This window comes from Bactrocera neohumeralis, chromosome 2, assembly GCF_024586455.1.
Source record: "Bactrocera neohumeralis isolate Rockhampton chromosome 2, APGP_CSIRO_Bneo_wtdbg2-racon-allhic-juicebox.fasta_v2, whole genome shotgun sequence".
NCBI lineage: Eukaryota > Metazoa > Arthropoda > Insecta > Diptera > Tephritidae > Bactrocera > Bactrocera neohumeralis.
The window spans coordinates 14,430,402-14,453,157 of NC_065919.1; the positions used below are offsets into that span (position 1 = coordinate 14,430,402).

Consider the following 22,756-nt stretch of genomic DNA (forward strand, 5'->3'; position numbering starts at 1 on the left):
TGTTCAATCTCCGAAGAAATTGTTAAATATCACAACTTATTTGTCAAAAAAAAAAAATAACTTTTCTTAAATTTCGAATCGAAATAAATTTAGATGGCCTACTGCTGTTCTTGTTTATCACTATGTTCCATTTCCGAATTACAAAGCTGCAGTTGTTGCGACTCAATTTCATGGTGTATATTGAGAACTCTCAATTGTATGTTATGAACAATTAATTTTTTTATGTCTTTTGCTATAAATTATATGTAAGTGTCATCAGTGCGATTCTCAGCTGCCCTTTGATATTTCAAAATTCTTCATGTATGTATGTATATGTACATATATCTTTATCGTAGGATTCTTTCTGTGTTGCAACCCTGAAGCAAATATTTGCAAGGGGGTTTTTGTGATGTGTTGTGCTCTATGAGTGATCTCAACACAAAAGGTTATTTGCCTGCCTATAAACACGTACATTCTTAATGAATATATTTTATTACTTGTAAATCTAGTCTACATATTTAAAAGGTGCACCACGTAAATTAGGAAATTCAAGGCTAATGACTTCAGAAATCAATATTTCCTACGACTACTAGATTTTGAACTTTTTTACTATTTGCTTACGTTAGCGTAAGCGTAGTGTAAAATGTGCAGTTAATTTCCTTGTACACTGCAAATTTATTTCAAAAATTTAAAATTTTTTTTAACCAAGCAGCGAAGTGACTACATGTGAACGGTGATGCATTTCGATGAACAGAAACTATCAATTTCTATTTTGTGAGAGTTAACTTTTGACTCTGAATCTATATGTGACCTGGTCTACGAAAAGGGAGCGAACGTGCGAAAACTAGTTTTCTGGGAAAAGCTGTTAAAAATAATCGTCGGTTTCTCGTTATCTCATTAATTGTTCTCCTTTTTTTTGACACCTAAGCCCCCTTTCCGTAGACCAGGTCACATATATTTAAATTTCTCATTATTTTTATGAACATCGAGGTTAATTACTTTTTTAAAGAAAGAAACATGGAAACTTCAAATTTAATGGGGAATGTTTATTAGCAATCGAAGGAACATTCTTTGGTATTTATTTTTTGAAGATTAGGTCTTTCACATGTTGACGCGACTACGTCTCAGATGGTCCATACGTTGAGTCCAATTTTTGATGACTCGTTCGATTATTTCAACTGGTAACTGACGAATGACACGCGTGATGTTTTGATCCAAGCTCTGAATCGAAGTAAGATTGTCCGCATAGACTTAAGACTTAACATATCCCCACAGGAAAAAGTCTAACGGTGTAATATCACACGATTTGAAACCAAATGTTGCCGAGATCCCGAGCTTCAATTTCAGGCATCGAATAGTCGGTTATTATGGCGCAATAACGGTTGCCATTGACGGTTATGTTCTCAACGGTATCATTTTTGAAGAAATATGGACCGATGTTTCCATCAGCCCACAAACCACACCAAACCGTTGTTTTTTCTGAATGAAATGGCAGCTCTTGAATCTCTTCAGGTTTCTCTTCGTCACAAATGCGGCAAGTTTGCTTGTTAACTTACCCATTGAGTCAGAAATGAACCTCATTGCTGAACAAAATTTGGCCCGAAAACATCGGATCTTCTTGGAATTTTTCAAGAACCCATAGACCAAAGCGATGTATGTATATATTTATTATACATATCTATATATATATTTATATGTGTATACACACTTTGTCATTTTAGAGGCTATGTTCGATTCGAGAACAAAAGACTTTTTTTTAGCAAGAATTATAAAAAAAAATATTTTTAAAGCGTTATATAGCAAATGTGTATGGCAAACAATTGCCATTTTCCAGATTTATCACCTGAATAAAAACAGTTTTCCGAATAATAGCTCGAAAACAATAATATGAATATTTAAATTTTTTAGAAACTGAAACATTTTTCAAATATCATCAGCACCAAGACTAAAATATCAAATTTTGGTGAAAATATGCGTGGCCTCAAACAATGCGAAAATTCGACAATCATTCAGTTAGAGTAAAAGCGAATGAGTAAGAGTGAGTGAGTAAGAGAGTGGTGCTCAATTTCTCTCTTAAAGGAGTTTTGATTGAGTTTGGGGTATAAAGTTTACCAGATATGTACATACATACCAAAAATTATTTTTTTTTTTACAAAAATGACGACTAGTAGCGCTAATAAACATCACCCAGAGAGTTTACGTGGTAGTACTAGCTCTGAGTAAAATTTTTCTAATTTTAATTTCGAATATTTGCTTCCATATGAGATAATTGATTGAGCCCCAGCCTTCCTGAATCGGTTTTTTCTATTACTATAGGAGAAAGAGACTAATGGGGAAGCAATTAAAAAACACTTAAGTGAGGAAATTACTCAACTTCATTTAAACAATATGACAAATAATATAAGCGATAAAATTCAATTAGTATTTACTGACGAGTTGTGCTTATTATAACAGTACATTTAATTTGAAAAATCGAACAACTTTTTATGCGAAAGCATTTCTAGCGAAGTTAAGTCTACAAGTATGAACAGATTGACGTAAAAGCCTGCAAAACAGTAACTAACGCTCGATTTAAAGTGATGCGTTTACGCTCCCGCTACACTTTCTACATTTTAATTTATCAATTTCTCTGTGCTTTAAGGTTTTTGTGTTTATATTTTCCTAAATATTGCTGCTTAATAAATATATGCTCACTTTGATTATATGTTTTATCAATTCAATTACGGAAATGCCAACCAAGCTGGCAATTGTCAGTGTAAAAAAAATTTCCGCTCGCTTTGTATTTGATAAGCATCAATTAGTGCAAATTATTCGAGAATAATAACTATAATTGGAAAAGTAAATGACAGTACACGAGTATGTAGCGCTGAAATCAAGCGCTTGTTGTGCACTATCGAGCGTTAATTAACTGTTGACGGTGAAAATAGCCGAACGCTGAACGCGTTTTGAAGAAGTAAAACTTATATTTTAAAATATATGACATGTCGGATCCTGAGCTTGACTGCATAGAAATCGAAGCTATAATCACATACATATGAGCTGCAACTGATCTCAAAGTAGAGGAATCTTTAGAATTCAAATATGCGATCGGCACTCAAAGACACCACGTGATACCAATCAACTGAATTGTGCACTTTCAATGTCTGCAAATTAAATTCCAAAAGATTTTTATATTTTTCTTTTTTATCAATAATCGATTTATCGGTTTATGAGTAGTAAGGGTCCGCATGCGATCGCTTTTACGTTTATGTTATATAAAGTAATAGTGATTACGAATCTGAAGAAAATTATGTCTACACTTATCTGTATATGTACAAATGTACGATACAAGGTGCGTGCCAAAGTAAACAGGACTTAAAAAAAAACAGAACAAATGGTTTTTTTCGGCAAAATCAATTTATTTTATTCAAAATAGTCTCATTCTGCTTCAATACAGCTTTTTGCACTGTCCAAAAGCATGTCGAACGAGTGTTTCAACTCGTTGCCCAGTATGGCCGCCAGTATGCCGGTGCAAGTCTTTTGAATGGCCTCTACGTCTCTATAACGCTTTCCTTTCATGGTCAAATGCATTTTTTCGAAAAGGAAGAAGTCGCACGTGCCATATCAGGTGAATACGGGAAGTGGTTAATGGTTAAAATGTGATTTTTGGTCAAATAATCGGTCACAAGCGTCGATCGATCTGAGCAATTTTTGGTCGTCAGTCAATTTGTGCGGAACAAACCGTGCACACACCTTTCGTAAGCCCAAATCTTCAGTCAAAATGCGATAAATCGATGTTTTGGAGAAGTTCAATTCCATTTCCATGAATTTCAATGAATTTCAATGATGATTTCGGCTGATTTTTAATGAATTCGATGGAATTTCTGATGATCACGGATTTTGATTGGCCCACATGTTGATCGTCATTTATGTCCTCACGATCACTTTGAAAACGTTGAAACCACTCGTGCACTCTGCTGCGGGATAGGCAATCATCGCCATAAACTTGTTTCATCAATTGAAACGTTTCAGTAAAAGTTTTACCAATTTTAAAACAAATTTAATGTTGGCTCTTTGTTTGAAGCTCATTTTCGCACCGATAACACAAACATACTGACACTTAAAACGCAATAACTTCACTTCCAATCGATGAAATGTCATGTCTCCAGTCATGACACCAGTCGACATATATATAGATGGTGCCACCAGGCGGCGCTAGATTCAAAAAGTCCTGTTTACTTTGGAATACCCCTTTTATATACATATTTGTATGTTAACATATTTAAATGGCTTGACACTCGAATACGCTTTGTTGTTGCATTGTTCTTAAAACTTTTCGCCGCATACAAATCAGAAGAGTCAAGTTCCGCTTTCAAGGTGTCAACATACGTAATGCTAAAAAATATATGCGAAAATGTGAGTGTATACAAATACATATGAATATGTATATCCATATACACAAACAATTACAGTAGTATTTGTTTTGTAGCGCTTTCATATCTTGATATAGAACATTGCGATTGCTTGAGAGTGAAGTAAACATTTGAATAACTCATTTACATTTGCATTTATCTAAGAATACTTTCAATGATTTGCATATATATGTATGTATGGACATATGTATTGCTCTTTGATTTGCTAATAAACATCGAACAGGGCTGGAATGAACATTATAACGGGTGATCAAGTAGAGGCAATTTTTTAAATAGCCTTTTTTTTGACAGCTCACGCATGCGGCGTATCAAGCTGTCATGTTATTTTTGTTCAGTAATGCATTTCATCATGGTAAGACTTGCTCCTTAACAACGTTTACAAATCGTTCAATTTTAATACGAAATTTCACGTTCTGATTATAAGAAAATAATAGAAATAGAGGCTACAATTAAGAGCTCATTCTTGGATACACTTTCTAAGTGTCTATCAACCAATTTTCAAGTAACAAGCGAAGATTTTTTTTTTTTGACCCACCCTAATATATTTATATTTTTGTTCGAGTTTTTTTTCACCAGATTTCAGTCAAATATTTGACCAAATATGCTTTTACCACACTTTCAGTTGTCAATACTCGATCATATAACATAAATATTAATATTATGTTTAGTATACAGTGTATACCATAATATTTGTATTTTTTTCAAAAATTTTATGCGTTGGAACACACTTATTTACAATAAAAATTATCCGAAAGAAATATGCAAATGATTCTCTAACCAATTGTGACCACTTTTTGGCAAGCAAAAATGTTTGCTTCTAAAAATAAGTGCTGATCGTAAAAAACACTTAAATTTGTCATATTTGTATGATAAATGGTTCTGCAAGCGTCATGCATGGCTTTTAATCTTTTATGACCGAAACTTTTTGTTTTCTGTTTGTTTTCCTAATAATATGGGCACTTTGAAAAAAATATGTGAAATTTCACAAAAAAAAATATATATAGTATATATGGAAACTAAAATGACATGAGTAGACCCTATAAATCAAAAAACTATACATCATCATAAGTGGTTTACAACTTCCGTTGATGGACAATGGTTTGTGTGTTTTAGGTTTTTGAAAATTGCCAAATTGTCTGCCATGGAATTATGTATGTTGGCTTTTCATCGAAGACGCAAACCAATTTTCAAGTAAAGCGGTACTATTTCAGCGATTAGTTGAGTTTTATTTTTATACTCTCGCAACAATGTTGCTAAGGAGAGTATTATAGTTTTGTTCACATAACGGTTGTTTGTAAGTCCTAAAACTAAAAGAGTCAGATATAGGGTTATATACATATACCAAAGTGATCAGGGTGACGAGTAGAGTCGAAATCCGGATGTCTGTCTGTCCGTGCGTCCGTCCGTGCAACTTGAGTAAAAATTGAGATATCTTGATGAAACTTGGTACACGTATTCCTTGGCTCCATAAAAGGTTAAGTTCGAAGATGGGCCCACTGCCACGCCTACAAAATGGCGGAAACCGAAAACCTATAAAGTGTCATAACTAAGCCATAAACAAAGATATTAAAGTGAAATTTGGCACAAAGGATCGCATTAGGGAGGGGCATATTTGGACGCAATTGTTTTGGAAAAGTGGGCGTGGCCCCGCCCCCTACTAAGTTTTTTGTACATATCTCGGAAATTACTATAGCTATGTCAACCAAAGTCTACAGAGTTGTTTTCTTCAGGTATTTCCATATACAGTTTAAAAATGGAAGAAATCGGATAATAACCACGCCCACCTCCCATACAAAGGTTATGTTGAAAATCACTAAAAGTGCGTTAACCGACTAACAAAAAACGTCAGAAACACTAAATTTTACGGAAGAAGTGGCAGAAGGAAGCTGCATCCAGGCTTTTTTTTAAAAATTGAAAATGGGCGTGGCGCCGCCCACTTATGGACCAAGAACCATATCTCAGGAGCTACTAGACCGATTTCAATGAAATTCGGTATATAATATTAACACCCTGATGACATGTACGAAATATGGCTGAAATCGGTTCACAACCACGCCTTCTTCCAATATAAAGCTATTTTGAATTCCATCTGATGCCTTCTCTGTATAATACGAGTATAAACATTGGGAACCAATGATGATAGCGGAATAAAACTTTACAAAAATACGGTATTTGAAAAATATGTAAATGACGTATAATGAAATCTTGATTATCACTTTATCTTGCGAGAGTATAAAATGTTCGGTGACACCCGAACTTAGCCCTTCCTTACTTGTTGGTATTGTATTAATGTTGCGATAATTCGCATTTATGAGCTTATTTCTATTAAGTTTTCAATGATAAAATTCGATCTTTATTTTCGTATATACTTCGCAAATCGATTAGTTTATTACAAAAACGTTTTTTCATAGCCTCTTCATATTTATTTTTTTTAACTTTTGATTAGATGCTAGATTCGGACTGATTGTGGTATTTTCTTGCACCAAACTCTCTCATTCTACTATCGCAAGCAGCTCAACTACATATACATATAAATCACGAATGCATATAGCTGTATTATCTCTTTACTGATAACACCGCTATTTTCCTGAGAATTTTGCAACAAACTTTATTAATTATACGGAAAAGTATGATCAGACAATCAGTGCGATGAATAATATATGTTTCTAAAAATCTGTGGACGTAACTTGCGTTCTTGGAAAATTTTCACGAACTTGTTTTCCAAACTCAAATGTTTCGTTAATGGATACTAAACTCGAAAAAAGTCGAGCTATTCACGTATTCTTTCATTATTCTATGAAAACGTTTTCAAAGAGCCGCCCGGCGGGTACTGAATTGAAAACCTTCAAAGCTGGAGTGTTAACTTCCATCCGGACCACATTACCAGGCCTCTAGCCCTGTCTCTTGATTCGCTGAACTATGTCCAATGTTGCCGTATATCTCTTGCTCATCGTTCCATCGAATGCGATATTCACCGTTGCCAATGCGCAAAGGACCATAAATCTTCCGCAAGACCTTTCTCTCGAGCACTCCTAAGGCCGACTCAACAGATGATGTCATTGTCCATGCCTCCGCACCTTATAGCACGGGATATAACGGGAATAATGAGTGACTTATAGAGCTGTTCATTCGAGAGGGACTTTACTTTTTAATTGCCTACTCAGTCCGAAGCAGCACCGGTTGGCAAGAGTTATTTTGCGTTGGATTTCGAGACTGACATTGTTGTTGGTATTAATATTGGTTACAATATAGACGAAATTATCTATAATTTCGATGTTATAACTGTCAGCAATGGCGTGGGAGCCAAGTCGCGTGTGCGACGAATGTTTGTTTGATAAGAGGAAATATTTCTTTCTACCCTCGTTCACTACCAGACCCAATTAGTTCGCTTCCTTATCCAGTCTGGAGGAAGCAGAACCAATGATATCAATATCATCGGCGTATGACAGCAGCTGTACTCTCTTATAGAAGATTGTACCTTCTCTATTCAGCTCTGCAGCTCGAATTATTTGCTACAGCAGTACATTGAAGAAGTCACATGATAGGGCCTTTTCTGAAACCTCGTTTGGTATCGAACGCTCGGAGAGGTCTTTCCCGATCCCGACCTTGCATTTTATGTCAGCGAAAATTCGTTAACCAAATCTCCAAATCAAACAAAGATCTGTCTAAGAAAACAAACTGATTTAGCAAAATTCAAATATATTTAACTGTGCATACATATATACAAAAAAAGTTTACATTCTAATCGAAGTTACATATTTACGCTAAACCAAGAACAACAACAGTAAAAACTCCAAAGATCATTTGAGTTTTTGCTTAAACACATTCAATTTTTATTTAAAACCACAAACATACAAATATTTTGAAAAAAAAAACTTTTAATGTAAAATCATTTAATTTAGATTGGGATAATGTATACTTAAACCGTGATCGTAACATGCTGAAAGAGCGTGGCATTTATGTTTTCAAAGGCACGCAAACGCGCATTCAAGTCCTCGATCTGCTGAAAGACACGATCGAATTTTTGCTCATAAATGCCCACAATAGCCTTAAGCTCCCTACGAAGGCTCTCCAACTCTTGTTCGGGATGCTTTTGCAGCTGTGCTAGTGCACCCACAGCATTGGCAATACCGTTGGGTTGAACATTACTCGCCGTGCCGACGTCTTCCATTTCCTCTGTGTCCTCTATGCGATACATACACGCAATATCGTTGATATATTCACCCGGAAATTCGCTGTCCATCACATCGTGACCGTAAGCAATGTTTTGCGGCTTCAGCAGCATATCCATAAGTATGTTCAAATTGTAGCAGTTCCAATCATTGCCGCGTATATCGAAATTCCGCAATTTCTCCAGATACTTGAAGTTTTGCGGATTGATCTCGCGCAACTGATTGTAGGAGACATTGAGAAAGCTCAATTCCGGCTGCGCAGCAATCACCTCGACGGGCAATTGTTGCAAGCCGCAATTGCCGAGATTTAAACGTTTCAAAGCGCTGGCCAACCAAGGCGTCGGCAGTGTGCGCAACTGTGGATTGTCACACAAGTCGAGTACTTGCAGCTCGGTAGCGCGCGTCAGCGAAGCCACCTGTTCCAGCGAATTGTTACGCAGTGTCAACGTTTTTAAAATCTCCGGCTGTGCAAAGTACAATTCTTGTATGTGATTGTGGCTCAGATCGACATTGCGTACATAACCGTAAATGTTGACACGCGTGAGCGCACAATTGGCGGCGATCAAATTCTGCAATTGCAACATCAATACGAGTGTGCGCAATTCGCGATTATTTCCAATATCCAAAATAATAAACTTTGACTGACGTCGGAAAGTGTTGTCATCAATATGCTTGAGCTGATTATCGCGCATCGAGAGTATTAATAAATTCACATTGTTGGTGAAGAGTTGATTGTTGAGTGTGTGTATGCGATTATTGTCCAAACGTAATTCCTCCAAAGCGGTCAGCTCATCGAACAGTCCCTTCGGTAGTTGTGTCAGGCGATTATTGCTCATATCCAAATAACGCAACGACGTCAAACCGTCAAAACTATCGCTATCCAATTGTAGCAAGCGATTCGAATCAAGAAAGAGATATTGTAGATCGCTCGCGTATTTGAAAGTGCTCTCGGTAATCACTTGCAGGCGATTATTGGAGAGTAATAGTATGCGTAGATTTTGTGCCATTAGAAAGCACTCCCACGTCACCACTTCTATGGAACAGTTACGCATATCCAACTCCTTAATGCTCACCGCATAGAAGAGATTTAGCGGAAAGCGCGCAAATGTCGAATTCTCAAAGATCAGCGTATCGTAGTTGCGCGCATTCACAATATCATAGGTGGTACCCTCCTTATTAATACGTACCTCGGTTTTAATATCGAAGAAGGCCACCTCATCCAGTCTGCCGTAGTGAAAATTGTAGCAAAAGCTCTCGAGACATTTATCATCCATACTCTCGATGTTGCGCAGTTGTGGTCGCGCGTCCTCAAAATTGTTTGTAACCTCAAAATTGTTTGTAACCTCAAAATTGTTTGTAACCTCAAAATTATTTGTATCCCCAAAATTATTCGAGAGTTGTGTCGTGCTTATTGTAGTCGTCGTCGTCGGCTCAGCAGCATTGGTGGGTGTGTTATCATCCGTTTCGAACGATTGCAGGCTCAGCTCTATGTTGTCTTCAATTGTGTCGGCGTCGAAGTCTGCGTCTTCATATTCCACGCTTTGTGCGGCATTCGGCGCGTATACGAACAGTGCCAAAAATAGCAGCGTGCGAGCGTATTCGCGTTTCAAATTCATGTTTCGAGCAGCGTCGCTTGAAATTTGCGTTAATTTGGAATGTTATTGTTTTTTTTAGTTCTTTGTATATATATTTTGTGCAAAAAATTCGACTTGCGCGACGCTAAGCGCTCTTATATCGCAGCCCTTGTTGCCTTTGTGTGTCGTGTTGTAATTTTCTTCGATTTTAGCAATTTGCTCCGTATTCGCCGACAGTCTGCTTTTGACTGATCTCATTAATGCAATCATATATTTCGTGCTAAAATTTGCTATAGTTTCGCCGATCCGCTCAATGTGTGTGTCCGTACACTAAATAATTGTGTGTGTTGTATGTTCCATTTCAATGATATTTTATTAAAATGATTTGTTTTTGCTTTGCGCTTTTATAAGTAAAAAAATTGTCAGAATAATGAAAAAATATGATTTGCAAATTGTACACAATTGTTGGTTTTGTTGTTGTGCCGCCACTCAATAGATCATCATTCGGCTTTGTATTTATTTATACCTGACCTTTACCGTTCTCATCGCAGCATTTGTGATTTTTTGATATTTCTATATATACATTTTTATTTATTTTCCCTTTTTTTTGCATATTTTCCGTATAAATAATAGGGCTTCGTATTATTTTCGCATTTGTTGTCATTGTTCCGCCTAAAACGAAAATTGCTCTCGTGCTTTACTCTATGGTTATCTGGTTTTTACAAGTTTTGTACTACACTTTCTCATATACTTTGGCACCAAGTTATATAGAAAATCATATGAAATATTTAGCATTGTGTGCCTAACGCTTTCCAAACATCACACGCTCCCGCCCGAGGCACGAGTATCGCCCGTATTTTTATAGCTTATATTGTTGTGCTATATACTTTCGTCTAGCGCTCGTAGAGCTTTTTGCGTTCAAGCCGTTGTTTGTGCAGCTAATTCTAATAACATTTGCTCTGATAATAACCGTGAAGCGATTAAAATAGCTACGCTTGAGTAAATTTAGCTGCCGTATAGTCTGATGATCTTTATCTGATATTATTTTGCAATTGCAATGCGCCATTGTAGTAACTTTTGTAGAGCATTCTGTTCTACAAACATTTTCAATGGAATTCTCTCTTATATAAATTCAATATATTACTTGAGCAATTGTTCATTTGGGTTTGATATTTACCCGAAATCTCGTTCTTCCTTATTCAACGCCAGTCATTGCGGCGATGTGCGTCTTCCTGAGAATTATTAGTTAAAGAAATCTTTTACGTTCTACTTTAGAGCTGAAGACTTTTTAACAAGTGCTGGTTGTTGCCCAACGCTTGCTGCGCTTGCGCGAAGCCCATAGAACCAATTCGAGGACAATGGAACCCCTGCTCGTTCTATCCTGATGGAATTTGCGTATACCTAGGTGCCTTTTCCTGCAAGCCTACCGGCTTTTCAATTTCCGACGATACCGCTGTGACCGGGCAACCAGACAGCGCGGTCATACACTTCTTGACTAGCTTAGAGCTCACTGCCAGCGAGCTGTGGTCCATGTTATTAGCGATACAGTTGAAGTGAGAGAGAAATTCGGATTTTGCCTTTCTGAAATCCTTAATGTGTGCAGTTTCTCGAAGTCTGATAGTAATCGACGCAGCGATGTATCTGCCGACTATGTCCTCTGGTGCAATATGTAGTATGGGATTAAGTGCTAACGTTGGTGCTGTACGTAGTGTAACACTGATGCCAATAAGAACCGCTCGTTGAACACGTTCTTGCTAATTATCGAGTGTGGAATTAGCGAGCACTCTCTACTAGAGAAATATACTATATACGAGTATTGCTTTAACTATGATTTCGTAAAGCAAAAAGCATAACTTTTAGTAAGACCCCGTCGTTACAACAATATATATGTATATGTAAAATTAACATTAACCTTTCTATCGAGGATGTGGTTCGAGACCCCTCCAACGAGAGAAACAACCCGGACTTTTCACCTTCTAGTAAATAATACAAGTTCGTACACGATATCCAGGAATCCTTTAACCGTAAAAGCAACATCATCTGCATAAGCTATCACCCGAATTTTGCTTCAACGCCTGAATCGAAGCGGGATTGTCCGCATAGACTTTAGACCTTGCACATCCCCACAAGAAAAAGTCTAACGGTGTGATATCACATGATCTTGGTGGATAACCGACCGTCGTAAAACGTGAAATTATATGCTCACCGAAGTAATCTCTCAATAAATCCATTGATTGATTGAAGGGGCGCCGTCTTATTGACACCAAATGTCGTCGAGATCACGAGCTTCAAATTCAGGCATCAAATAATTGGTTAGAATGGTGTGATAACAGTCGTCATTGACGGTTACCTTCTCCCCGGCATCATATTTGAAGAAATATGGAACCATGATTTTACCGGTCCACAAACCACACCAAACCGTTGTTTTTTCAGGATAAATTAGCAGCTCTTCAATCTCTTCAAGCTGCTCTTCGTCCCAAATGCGGGTCGTTTACATACCCATTGCGCCAGAAATGGGCTCCATCGCTGAACAAAATTTGGCTCGAAAACGTCGGATCTTCCTGTACCTTTTCAAGAGCCCATAGAGAGAAGCGATGTCGCTTGGGACGATGAACGATTTGTAAACGGCGTTCAGGTGGAAGTCATTCCATGATGAAATGCCAAGTAGTTCCCCGAACATATTGCCTAGTTTATCTCCAAAACAATTAAGTCTCTCCTAAATAAAATAATAAAAAATTGGTGCCACTATGACAAGTTATTTGACTTTACTTTTGGGTTTGGTTATGTCGATCTACACTAGATTAGTTATATAAACATGTATATCCCTTTTTAGAAGAAATGCATCCAATAAAAATATATTAACTGCTTGTTCAGGATGTACATATGTAAATGTGTTCTATAATTCATTACTTAACTTCCACAAGCTTCGGTAGAATCAAATCACCGAAAATTTATCGCGACAATAAACCTCTAAACACCGAAACTTTTTATATACATACATACGTTGCAAATACTATTTTACTCATAAACGAAATTAAAAGTTCAGTTTATTTCAAAAATATTTACATTTAAATATAAGACTATAGAATTATACTTAAAAATTGTTTGCACTTCAATATTATAGTTATTGCGTTAAATTATGCTTTCTTCGTATTATCGCCTTAGCTACTTGAGGGGGAATTATTTTTTAAGCTCACAATAAAGTTGAACCAATTTAATATGCAATGCTGATAATAAATCAAACGAAAATAGAAGTCGTTAATGAATTTATATGTAGATGTGTGGAAATATACATATCAATATAATATAATCAATCAGCAAATATAATGTCACTCACACTGTACTTAACTGGTACTTAACTGATTTGAATGCGAAAAATATATGAAAAATCAGCGATAATGGCAACTGATAATGAAAGTTAGGCAAAGTTATAAAATACTAAGAAAACATTGAAAAAAAACATTGTGACAAATCTTTTGTAATACCTTGATGAATTGTTGTCAAAAAAGCTAAGGAAAAAAACAAAATTTGTTCTGATAAAAGTCGTAAACACGATTGGCTCTAAAAGAACATACTTTTTTTAATTTCTGTGAATTCAATGCTTGAAAATTATAAAATAGGAGAATTTTTAAACATTATAAATGCCATTTTTAATCAATATACACTTTTTTTTAATAATTTTACAATCCCGAAATTTTCGAGATCAACTTCGGGATCGCGAAATTTAGTTACAAATAATAACTTAGATTTACAAAAAGTCAAAAAATTGCCAATATCGCTTTCGCAGTCATCCAAAATTATTTTGTTGACTTTTTAGATGTTTTCGTCGGTAAAGACCTCTTTTGGGCGTCCACTGCGTTCACCGTTTTCAGTGCTCATTTTACCACGTCTAAACTTAGCATAGCAATCCTTGATGCTTGATTTTCCTAGGGCAGTGACCAAAAACTCGTCATCAAGTCAAGTTTTTGCTTCAACTGTATTCTTTTCCTTTAAAAAGCAATATTTCATCAACACGAGAAATTCCTTTTTGTCAATTTTTTTCACAATAACAAAAGTTGCTTCACTGAAAATGACATAATTCACAAACTAATGATCCAACAGTTGTCAAATTTATGCTTGGGCCTTAGATTGGATTAGAGCTAACTAAATATGGATTTAATTCTAGTAGCGCCATCTATCTGTCAGGCCGACCTGTTATATTACATGTCATATATTTTTAAAAGCATTGTAAATGCTGAAAATTCTATATTGTTGCCAATATATATGTATGTATAACAAAAAAAAAGTATTTTAACCGAAATACTTAAATTCCGAGAACCCCGAAATTTTCGGGACCCAAATATATTCGGGATTTTTGGCACACCTCATTTCAAACTTGTGAATTGACATATAGACAGCAATACAATCGCTAGTATGACCTTAATATGATGATTTTAATCTTAAACCGCATTTTTTTAATTCGAAATTTTCGGGATTTTAAGTATTTTGTAATTTTGCATGGGGTATCACATTTTTGTGTCACGTACTTGCATATACATATGTTTGTTTTTTGTTTTTTTATTGCACTTGTTCTATTTGCCAAAGTGCCTGAGTGTCTGATAAGATTGACAATTTGTTTTGCCACTTGTCGGCGATAAGTCCGAAAAATACTACACGTTTCACTAAAAAAACTGACTAACATTGAAATGTGCTGTTAATTGTACACAAATGAAATTAAGTCAAAAAAGATTTGTTAGCTTTTAAAGGCTCAACAGTTACCTTTCGTTGTTTTTGTTTTGGGATGTGCAATTACATTGTATTCGAACAAACCTGCTGTGGAAATACCCCATCATTTACACGAGAATCAACAAGTGACTCACGGTGTATTATTATCTGTTGCTAAAAGCTATAAATTACCCACATCACTAAGTGCAATTAGCTTGTGTTTTTTATGAATAGAGGTATTAATTGCTAGTGAGCCACGCCGTGTTAAGATCGAAAGTGTAATTTAGATAGCTTATAATATTGTACAACTCTCATTGACTGCCTAAGTGGGTGTATCGAGTCTATACCCTATACTTAGCCTACGCAATCACGTTTTAACTAGAAACTAGTTTCGAAAGAAATTCATGATTTTGAGATTACATTTCATTAAATATTATTATATACATAGAATCCCCCTTCAACTTGGCCATATCCTTTAAGTGGTTATATGAACATGGAAGTAAAGGTTTCGGGTCGAAACCGTTCAAGAAAAAAGTTTAGCTTAGCCTAGTAAAGGCGGTATTGCTACAGTCTCTGATCCTCAGTGTAAATGAGAAGCAACGACTTCCCATGTAGTTCACATGATTTGTTTGTATCTCTTATTTTCTAAGAGTATTGTTTTGATTTTACCTAAACAACTTTTGTTTCTTGGCACTTCTAATCGATCTCGAGAGCTCTGTTATTACATAGTTTCCTCCTCAAAAAATTCGTGTTATCGATTTTCTGGAAAATTTTTGTTACAATATTTACGTTTTTTGATAATCACTCTTTAATACGCTTGACCCATTTTCTGTTTGTTCACAAATTCAAAAAATTCTCCATCTATTGATTCGATTTTGTTTCCACGCATTTTTATTTGTTTATCAATTGAGACGGCATATGACTTCGTTTAGGGTAAACAATAACAATGAATTAATACTTAAAACATATGCAAATAGTTATATACAGATCTGTATATATTTATATACATACAAATGTTATAAAAATCAATAAATATTCAATTTAATTTCATTTAAGAAAAATTATTTTGATTCAATTGATTCGTCTCGAGTGGAATGTAAATAAATTCATGGCACTACAGAAGCATTCGAATGCATTAATTAGTTTCTCGAAAGCAAAGCATGATTGTCGCTTGAATTTTTGTCCATGTTTTTTGTGGATTCACATAATTTTTAATGTATTAAAGCTTTCAGTTCATTCATAATTATATTATATACATATAGTACATATCATTATAGATATGTCTAGAGAGCCTTTGTTAATACGGCTGTGTCAGCATTGAGTAAAACATCTCCGGACCGTTCGATAAGAAGATAAGATAAGGTTTCAGACAAGAAGACTCCCTATCGAGTTACTTCTTCAATCTATTGCTGGAGAAAATAATACGAGCTGCGGAGCTGAGTAGAAAAAGTACAATCTTCTATACGAGTGTATAGCTGCTGGCGAACGCCGATGATATTGATATCATTGGCCTCAACATCCGCGCCACTAGTTCTGCTTTCTCCAGACAGGATAAGGAAGCGAAGCGTATGGATCTAGTTGTGAACGAGGACAAGGCGAAATATCTCCTGTCTGTATGAAGATCAAACAAACAGTCTTCGCACTCGCGACTTGACTCCCACTTCACTGTTGGCAGTCGTTACTTTGAAGTCGTAGATGATTTCGTCTATCTGAGAACCAACACCAACACTAACAACAATATCAGCCTAGAAATCCAACGCAGAATCTCTCTTGCCAACAAGTGCTACTTTGGACTAATTAGGCAATTGAAAAGTAAAGTCATCTCTCGACGAACAAAGACCAAACTCTACAAGTCACTCATCATTCACGTCCTGCTATATGGTGCGGAGACATGGACGATGACAACATCTGTTGAGTCGGTTTAGAAGTGTTCGCCAGAAAGGGTTTGCGGAAGATTTATGGTCCTTTGCGCATTGACAACGGTGAGTACCGCTGTCGAAGGCACAATGAGTTGTACGAGATATACGGCGACATTGACATAGTTCAACGAATCAAGAGGCAGCAGCTGCGCTGGCTAGGTCAAGTTATCCGGATGTAAGTCAACACTACAGCTCTGAAAGTATTCGATTCCATATCCGCCGGTGGAAGTAGAGGAAGAGAAAGACCTCCACTCCGCTGGAAACACCAGGTGGAGAAGGAGCTGGCTGCACTTGGTATCTTAAATTGGCGCTGAATAACAAAAAGAAGAAACGACTGGCGCGCTGTGATCGGCTCGGCTATAACCGCGAGATCGGTGCCTAGGCCAGTAAAGAAGATGAGGAGCCTTTGCTATAATGCGGCTGACACATTTCAACGAATTCTTTACATACCCTCCCACACAGCTAACGCCGTTTATCTTTAACTAACCGACAACTTAAGCAATTCAATTTAAATCAGATTTTCCTTAATAGTTTTGCTTTGTCCGAGTAATTTTATGATTAAGGCCCATTGACATGACACAAGTTAACTCAATTGTTAGGTTGTCTGATGAATTTGCGGCAGTTTATGTTGTGTGTTTGTGTCACATGACAAACGTGACGGAACAATTTCATATATTATATATGATTCTAGGCATTACTTACTTACGTATGCACACATAAAAGTAGGGGTATTCACTTGACGGGTGTTAAAGTGATAAATACTTAATGATGACTTAAGCAAATGATTACTGCGGGAAATGTGTTTAAGTCAACACTGAAAAAATAATAATAATAATAATAAAAGTAAATAGCATTAAATACAATATTTTCCAAAAATCATTGAAAATTTTCCAAATTATCAAAATCAACAAAATAATTATTCTGCAAAAAAGTTTATTTTGAAAAATTTTCCATTCGAAATCCATACATATCCGGCTGATATGTTCTGCATTTGCTCTCGCTCAATTACAATCAATTGACGTCCATTTTATAGTCAATTTGTAAATGTGCAATATTGACAAAATTGAAAGGCAGCTGGCAACAAGGGCAGGAACTAAGCGACTAACAAGCCGCCACACTTGTAATTACATATGTACATACATGCTCATACATACAAACTGGCAATTGCCGGTAAGCAGCTAAATACTTGTTGACAGCAACAATTGAGTTAAAAAATGGAAAGGTATTGGCTGGCGGCACGGCGACCTGAGAACTTGTCTAAACAATCAAGTATGCCAAGCGTTGTTTGTAGCTGCAAAATGTAGCATACAACTTCATTCATTCAAACACTATTAACTGGTAAAATCGGCAACATGATATAGCGTATGTTGGAAAAAACAAATAAATAAACTAAAATGTCATTAACTTTTGCTCGAGCGGATCGTCTGGTCTAGTGCTGAAAGGGTATGTAATAAGGGAAAGTTGCTAATCAAATAAATTTTTGTAGGACAGTGCAACATTTTGACAAGTATTGGTAGTAAAACTGTGTACAAGAAACAGAAATGCTATACTATATGGGCCTAATAGTATCTAGAAAGTTATCGGCATTAAAGTTTTTCCTACAAATTTTGGATTCAGTGGTTTCATGGCTTTCAGGGTTTCAAAAATGTTTTTTTTTTTAATCTTATTTAATTCTATAACAACTCGAAAAGATTGTCCCAAATGCGCAAGTTAATCCAAGTAACTGCTATACTATATAGCCGCTTAAAACTTTAAACGCGTTTTTCCCGAAACTGCTTAAATAACAGTAAAGTTGGTGAAGTCGCACGATAGGGAGTCGCCTTGTCGGAAACCTTATTTGACATCGAATCGGAAAAGTCTTTACCGATGCTGAGGGAGCTTTTAATATTGCTCAACGTCAGTTTACACAGCCGTATTATATTTGCGGGGATACCAAATTCAGACATAGCGTCATAAAGGCAGCTCCTTTTCGTGCTGTCAAAAGCAGCTTTGAATTCTACGTAGAGGTGGTGCGTACCGATTCTCTTTTCACGGATTTTTTCCAAGATTTGGCGCATGGTGAAGCCACATTGATAAGATCCAATCAGTTTGTTGACGATAGAACATTATATGCGATGTTTTAGTAACTGACGCAAATTGTGGGGTCTCTTTTTGTGGATTGGGTAGAGCACACTTAAATTCGAATTGTCGGGCATGCATTCCTCCGACCATATTCTGCAAAGAAGCTGATACATGCTCCTTATCAGTTCTTCGCCGCCGTATTTGAATATATCGGCAGGCAATCCGTGGGCCCCGCCGTATTACAGCCATGAAAATATTTTGCTGTGATCCTTTAATCTAACCTCTCGTAACTTCGAAACGTTCACTTCACTAATTTTTTCCACTTTATCCGTTTTGTCAAATGGCATCGCTCTTACTGCAAATTTAAAATATATCTGTCCGACAGCACAAAATTGTTGTCGACGCTGTTTTTGTTTTTTTTACAAGTCAACTTTACCTTTGTATTATTTGTAAAAACATCGTCTAGATCGCGTTGTTAAATATTTTTCACTTTTAGTCGAGAGGAGTTCAATCGGCTTGGACTTTCCCTTCACTTGCTTCGTAAACTTTAGTTTCCCGAGTGGTATAATAAATTCACTACCACTTCACGATTCCAAAATGATATATATATGTACTATATAGACTTTCCAGCTTATTGTTGAACAATGGCAAACTGTGCTCAGGCTGGTATGACAATACTTTTTGTTATGATTAAAATGGTATGGATTAAAAATATCTCCGCTCGGTGGTCAATATAACATCGAGGGAATATAGAAAAAACCATTGGACGTAACTTTGTATTGGTCTTAAACAATAAGCTGCTTAGTAGAGATTTGGAATTTTTTCAAACCTTATTTTTAAGAAAATGTGCTTGTGAGTTCTAGCTTCCAGATCGGGCTAGTAATGTATTAGTTGAAAACATTAGGCTGCTCAAAACCATTTAGCTCCAATCAACTGGACTTTTTATCGAGACAATTTTGTGTATTCGGCATCCTTTCCTATAAAACTAGACGCATTACTAATTTTTGTTTGCTGCTTACTTCTGACTGTCTTATTTCTACATTTCTCGCACCAGCAATGCCTATTTGCACCCAAAAATGCGTAAGAGGTTATATACAGTTAAAAGGCCAAAAAAAAGAGAAATTTCCAGAATTTTTTTCTAAGAAAACTTTTAATTTTATTGATCCAAAAATGTGTACACTTATTCTGGTATCTTTTAACTGTATTTTAGGACATAGTATTAGTAAAACTATTTATTTGCGAAGAAACTACAGCTGACCTCCGACCACTATATCTTTGAACTGGATCCTCTGAAATTAAAAAAAACAAACAGATTTCATTAAAACAATGTTAAATCTAGTAAACCGAATCGAAGGAATAACCAAATAAAATTTTATAACAAAATGGCGGTTTCTCTAAAAAAAAATTAATTTTTGACCAAAATTTCGTTGTTAAATTTGTTTATAAAAACAAAAAATATCGGTGAGAAAAAATCTTCGCTTAATTACTATATATTGAAGAAACTCCTGTTATTATTTGAGACTAATCGGTTTTGCCGTTTGGTTCGTCACCGACTTTGAAAATACCATTTTGAGAAAAACGCGTTTAAAGTTTGGCTTTGTACTTCCAAGCACCTTGCATTAACTTCATACCAAGTTTTACTAAGAAAAAAGCTGCGAAAAATAATAGCGTGAATTGTAATTGTTGCTTTCCGCCGGAGCGCTTATTCGTTGGCATTACAATGGCTGCCATTATCCACTGTAATAAATAAACAAACCGCCTGGGCGAACTTTATATAATGATGACGCATCCGTATGGCAATGGAAGCGAGCGCTGCCAGACCGTTGGCGGCGTCCACTTGAGCTGGCAGGTGTACGATTAATAAAAACGAATGCTTTATAAGTATATATGTATGTGTTTATTTAGTTGCAACAATGTTGATACCAAGAAATAGCTTAAGTGGCGTCAGTAATGGACACAAACCATTCGCATTTCGTACTCTACGTAACACGCGTTCGCGAATGAATGGCTGGTTGGATGGCCAAGCGCTTTTGCAGAAGCATTATTAGAAAATGATTTCCTCAATTAATGTTGTTTCTTTTACTTAGTTTTTTTTTATTGCTTTTGCTATTGCACCGTTTATTATCGATGACATTGTATGTTTACAGCAACAAACTTGAGGTGTCGTAATGAAGTAAAAATTATATAAAGGGTTTCTACTTTTTTAAAGAAAAAAATAACGAAACTTCAAATTGTGTGGGGAATGTTTATTATCATACGAAAGAACATTCTTCGATATTTACTTTTTGAAGATTATCTCTTTCAAATGTTGGCCACAACTACTTCTCAGATGGTCCATCCGTTGAGTCCAATTTTCGATGACTCGTTCGAGCATTTCGACTGGTAATTGGCGAATGACATGCGTGATGCTTTGCTCCAAGGCTTGAACCGAAGCGAGATTGTCCGCCAAGACCTTGGACAGATCAGCAAAAGTCTGACGGTGTGGTATCACACGATCTTGGTAACCAATCGACCGGCCTTAAACGTGAAATTATCTGCTCAGCGAGGGTTCTCTTAATGAATCCATTGATTGATGCGATGTGTGCGAAGTGGCACCGTCTTGTTGAAACGAAATGTCATCAAGACAACTAGCTTCAATTTCAGGCATCAAATAGTCGGTTATCATGACGCGATAACGGTCGTCACGTTCTCACCGGCATCATTTTTGAAGAAACATAGACCGATGATTCCACCGGCCCACAAACCATACCAAACCATTGTTTTTTCTGGAAGAAAAGGCAGCACTTTAATCACTTCAGGTAGCTCTTCGTCCCAAATGCGACAATTTTGCTTGTTTAGTACGTATCCAGAAATAGGCCAGAAATGGGCCTCATCGCTGAACAAAATTTGGCTCGAAAATGTCGAATCTTCTTGAAACTTTTCAAGATCCCATGGTGCGAACCGATGTCGCTGTATTTTGTATGTTTTTAATTTAAGATCTCGACGTAAAATACGCCAAGTCGTTCCATTTGTCAATCCGAGTTGCTGCGAGCGGCGTCGAATCGACTCTCCACGATCTTCGTGTGCACTCTCATCTACGGCTGTTATATTTTCTTCACTGTGAGCTGTACGTGGTCTATTCGGTCGAGTATTATCCAATAATGAATGCTGGGTCTCAAGATGGGTGATGCTGTTGCGAATAGTCCGCAAAGTAGGAAGATTATGTTGACCACAAGTTGAGCGAAGTGCGGGAAACACATTCTTTACGGAAGGTGAATGCCAAACAATATTGAACAATAATAACATGACAGCTTGACACCACTCACTCGTGATCTGTCAACAAAACTCTATTGAAAAAAGTATGTACCTCTACTTGGATTACCTTGGATGTACATATATTTTATAAGCATGCTAGTTCATTAATGTCGAAGATAATTGCGGAACCGAACACGTACATAATCATATGAAATTAATCTTTTAGTCTGCAAGAAATTATTTTTTAATGAGATTTATTCATTTATCTAAATGATTTGAAGTTTAATCAAAGAAATCCCACTACGAAGTAGGTCTTCGAATTGTAGATAATGGGGTAAAATCAGCTCATCATTTCCTTCTGTATTGTCTGGCTTTCGCGCGACTATTTGTGAACCAGCTTAGCTCTCTTTTCTTCAGTCATACATGCTTAGTATCGGTATAGAAATTAGTTGTCTTAGCAGATTTATGTGAGACTCGGTATGCTTCCTCGATATATAGTAACGTATTTTTTCTCAGGTGAGGTTATTATAGCCTGGAAATAAAAAAAGAATCTATTGTTTTTAGTATAAGTGTTTCCTAGAAGCAATTTCTCAGGTTCTATAGGACATATTGAACTGCAATTTTTAGAGAATTTTCCTTAAGAACTAGTCTACGTCTGGAACTACCCATATTCTAAAATTTTTACTATTTTTTATATTCTT

General features: G+C 36.2%; 2 protein-coding genes across 4 annotated transcripts in view; one reads left to right on the forward strand and one right to left on the reverse strand.

Annotated features, from left to right (window-relative positions):
- Window positions 1-22,756, forward strand: part of LOC126767882 (5'-AMP-activated protein kinase subunit gamma-1) — a 236,166-nt gene that overhangs the window by 32,694 nt on the left and 180,716 nt on the right. The gene's annotated exons all lie outside the window — the stretch shown is intronic.
- Window positions 8,195-10,399, reverse strand: LOC126767883 (leucine-rich repeat-containing protein 15). Of its 2 annotated transcripts, XM_050485594.1 has the most exons (2): window positions 9,907-10,399; window positions 8,195-9,870 (listed from the first exon to the last, which is right to left on the reverse strand). In XM_050485594.1, exons 1-2 carry the CDS (start codon window positions 10,177-10,179, stop codon window positions 8,311-8,313), a joined length of 1,833 nt encoding a protein of 610 aa, XP_050341551.1. In that variant the 5' UTR covers window positions 10,180-10,399; the 3' UTR covers window positions 8,195-8,310. The 2 variants fall into 2 exon arrangements, with proteins under 2 accessions (XP_050341551.1, XP_050341550.1); XM_050485593.1 differs by having other exon boundaries at window positions 8,195-10,399.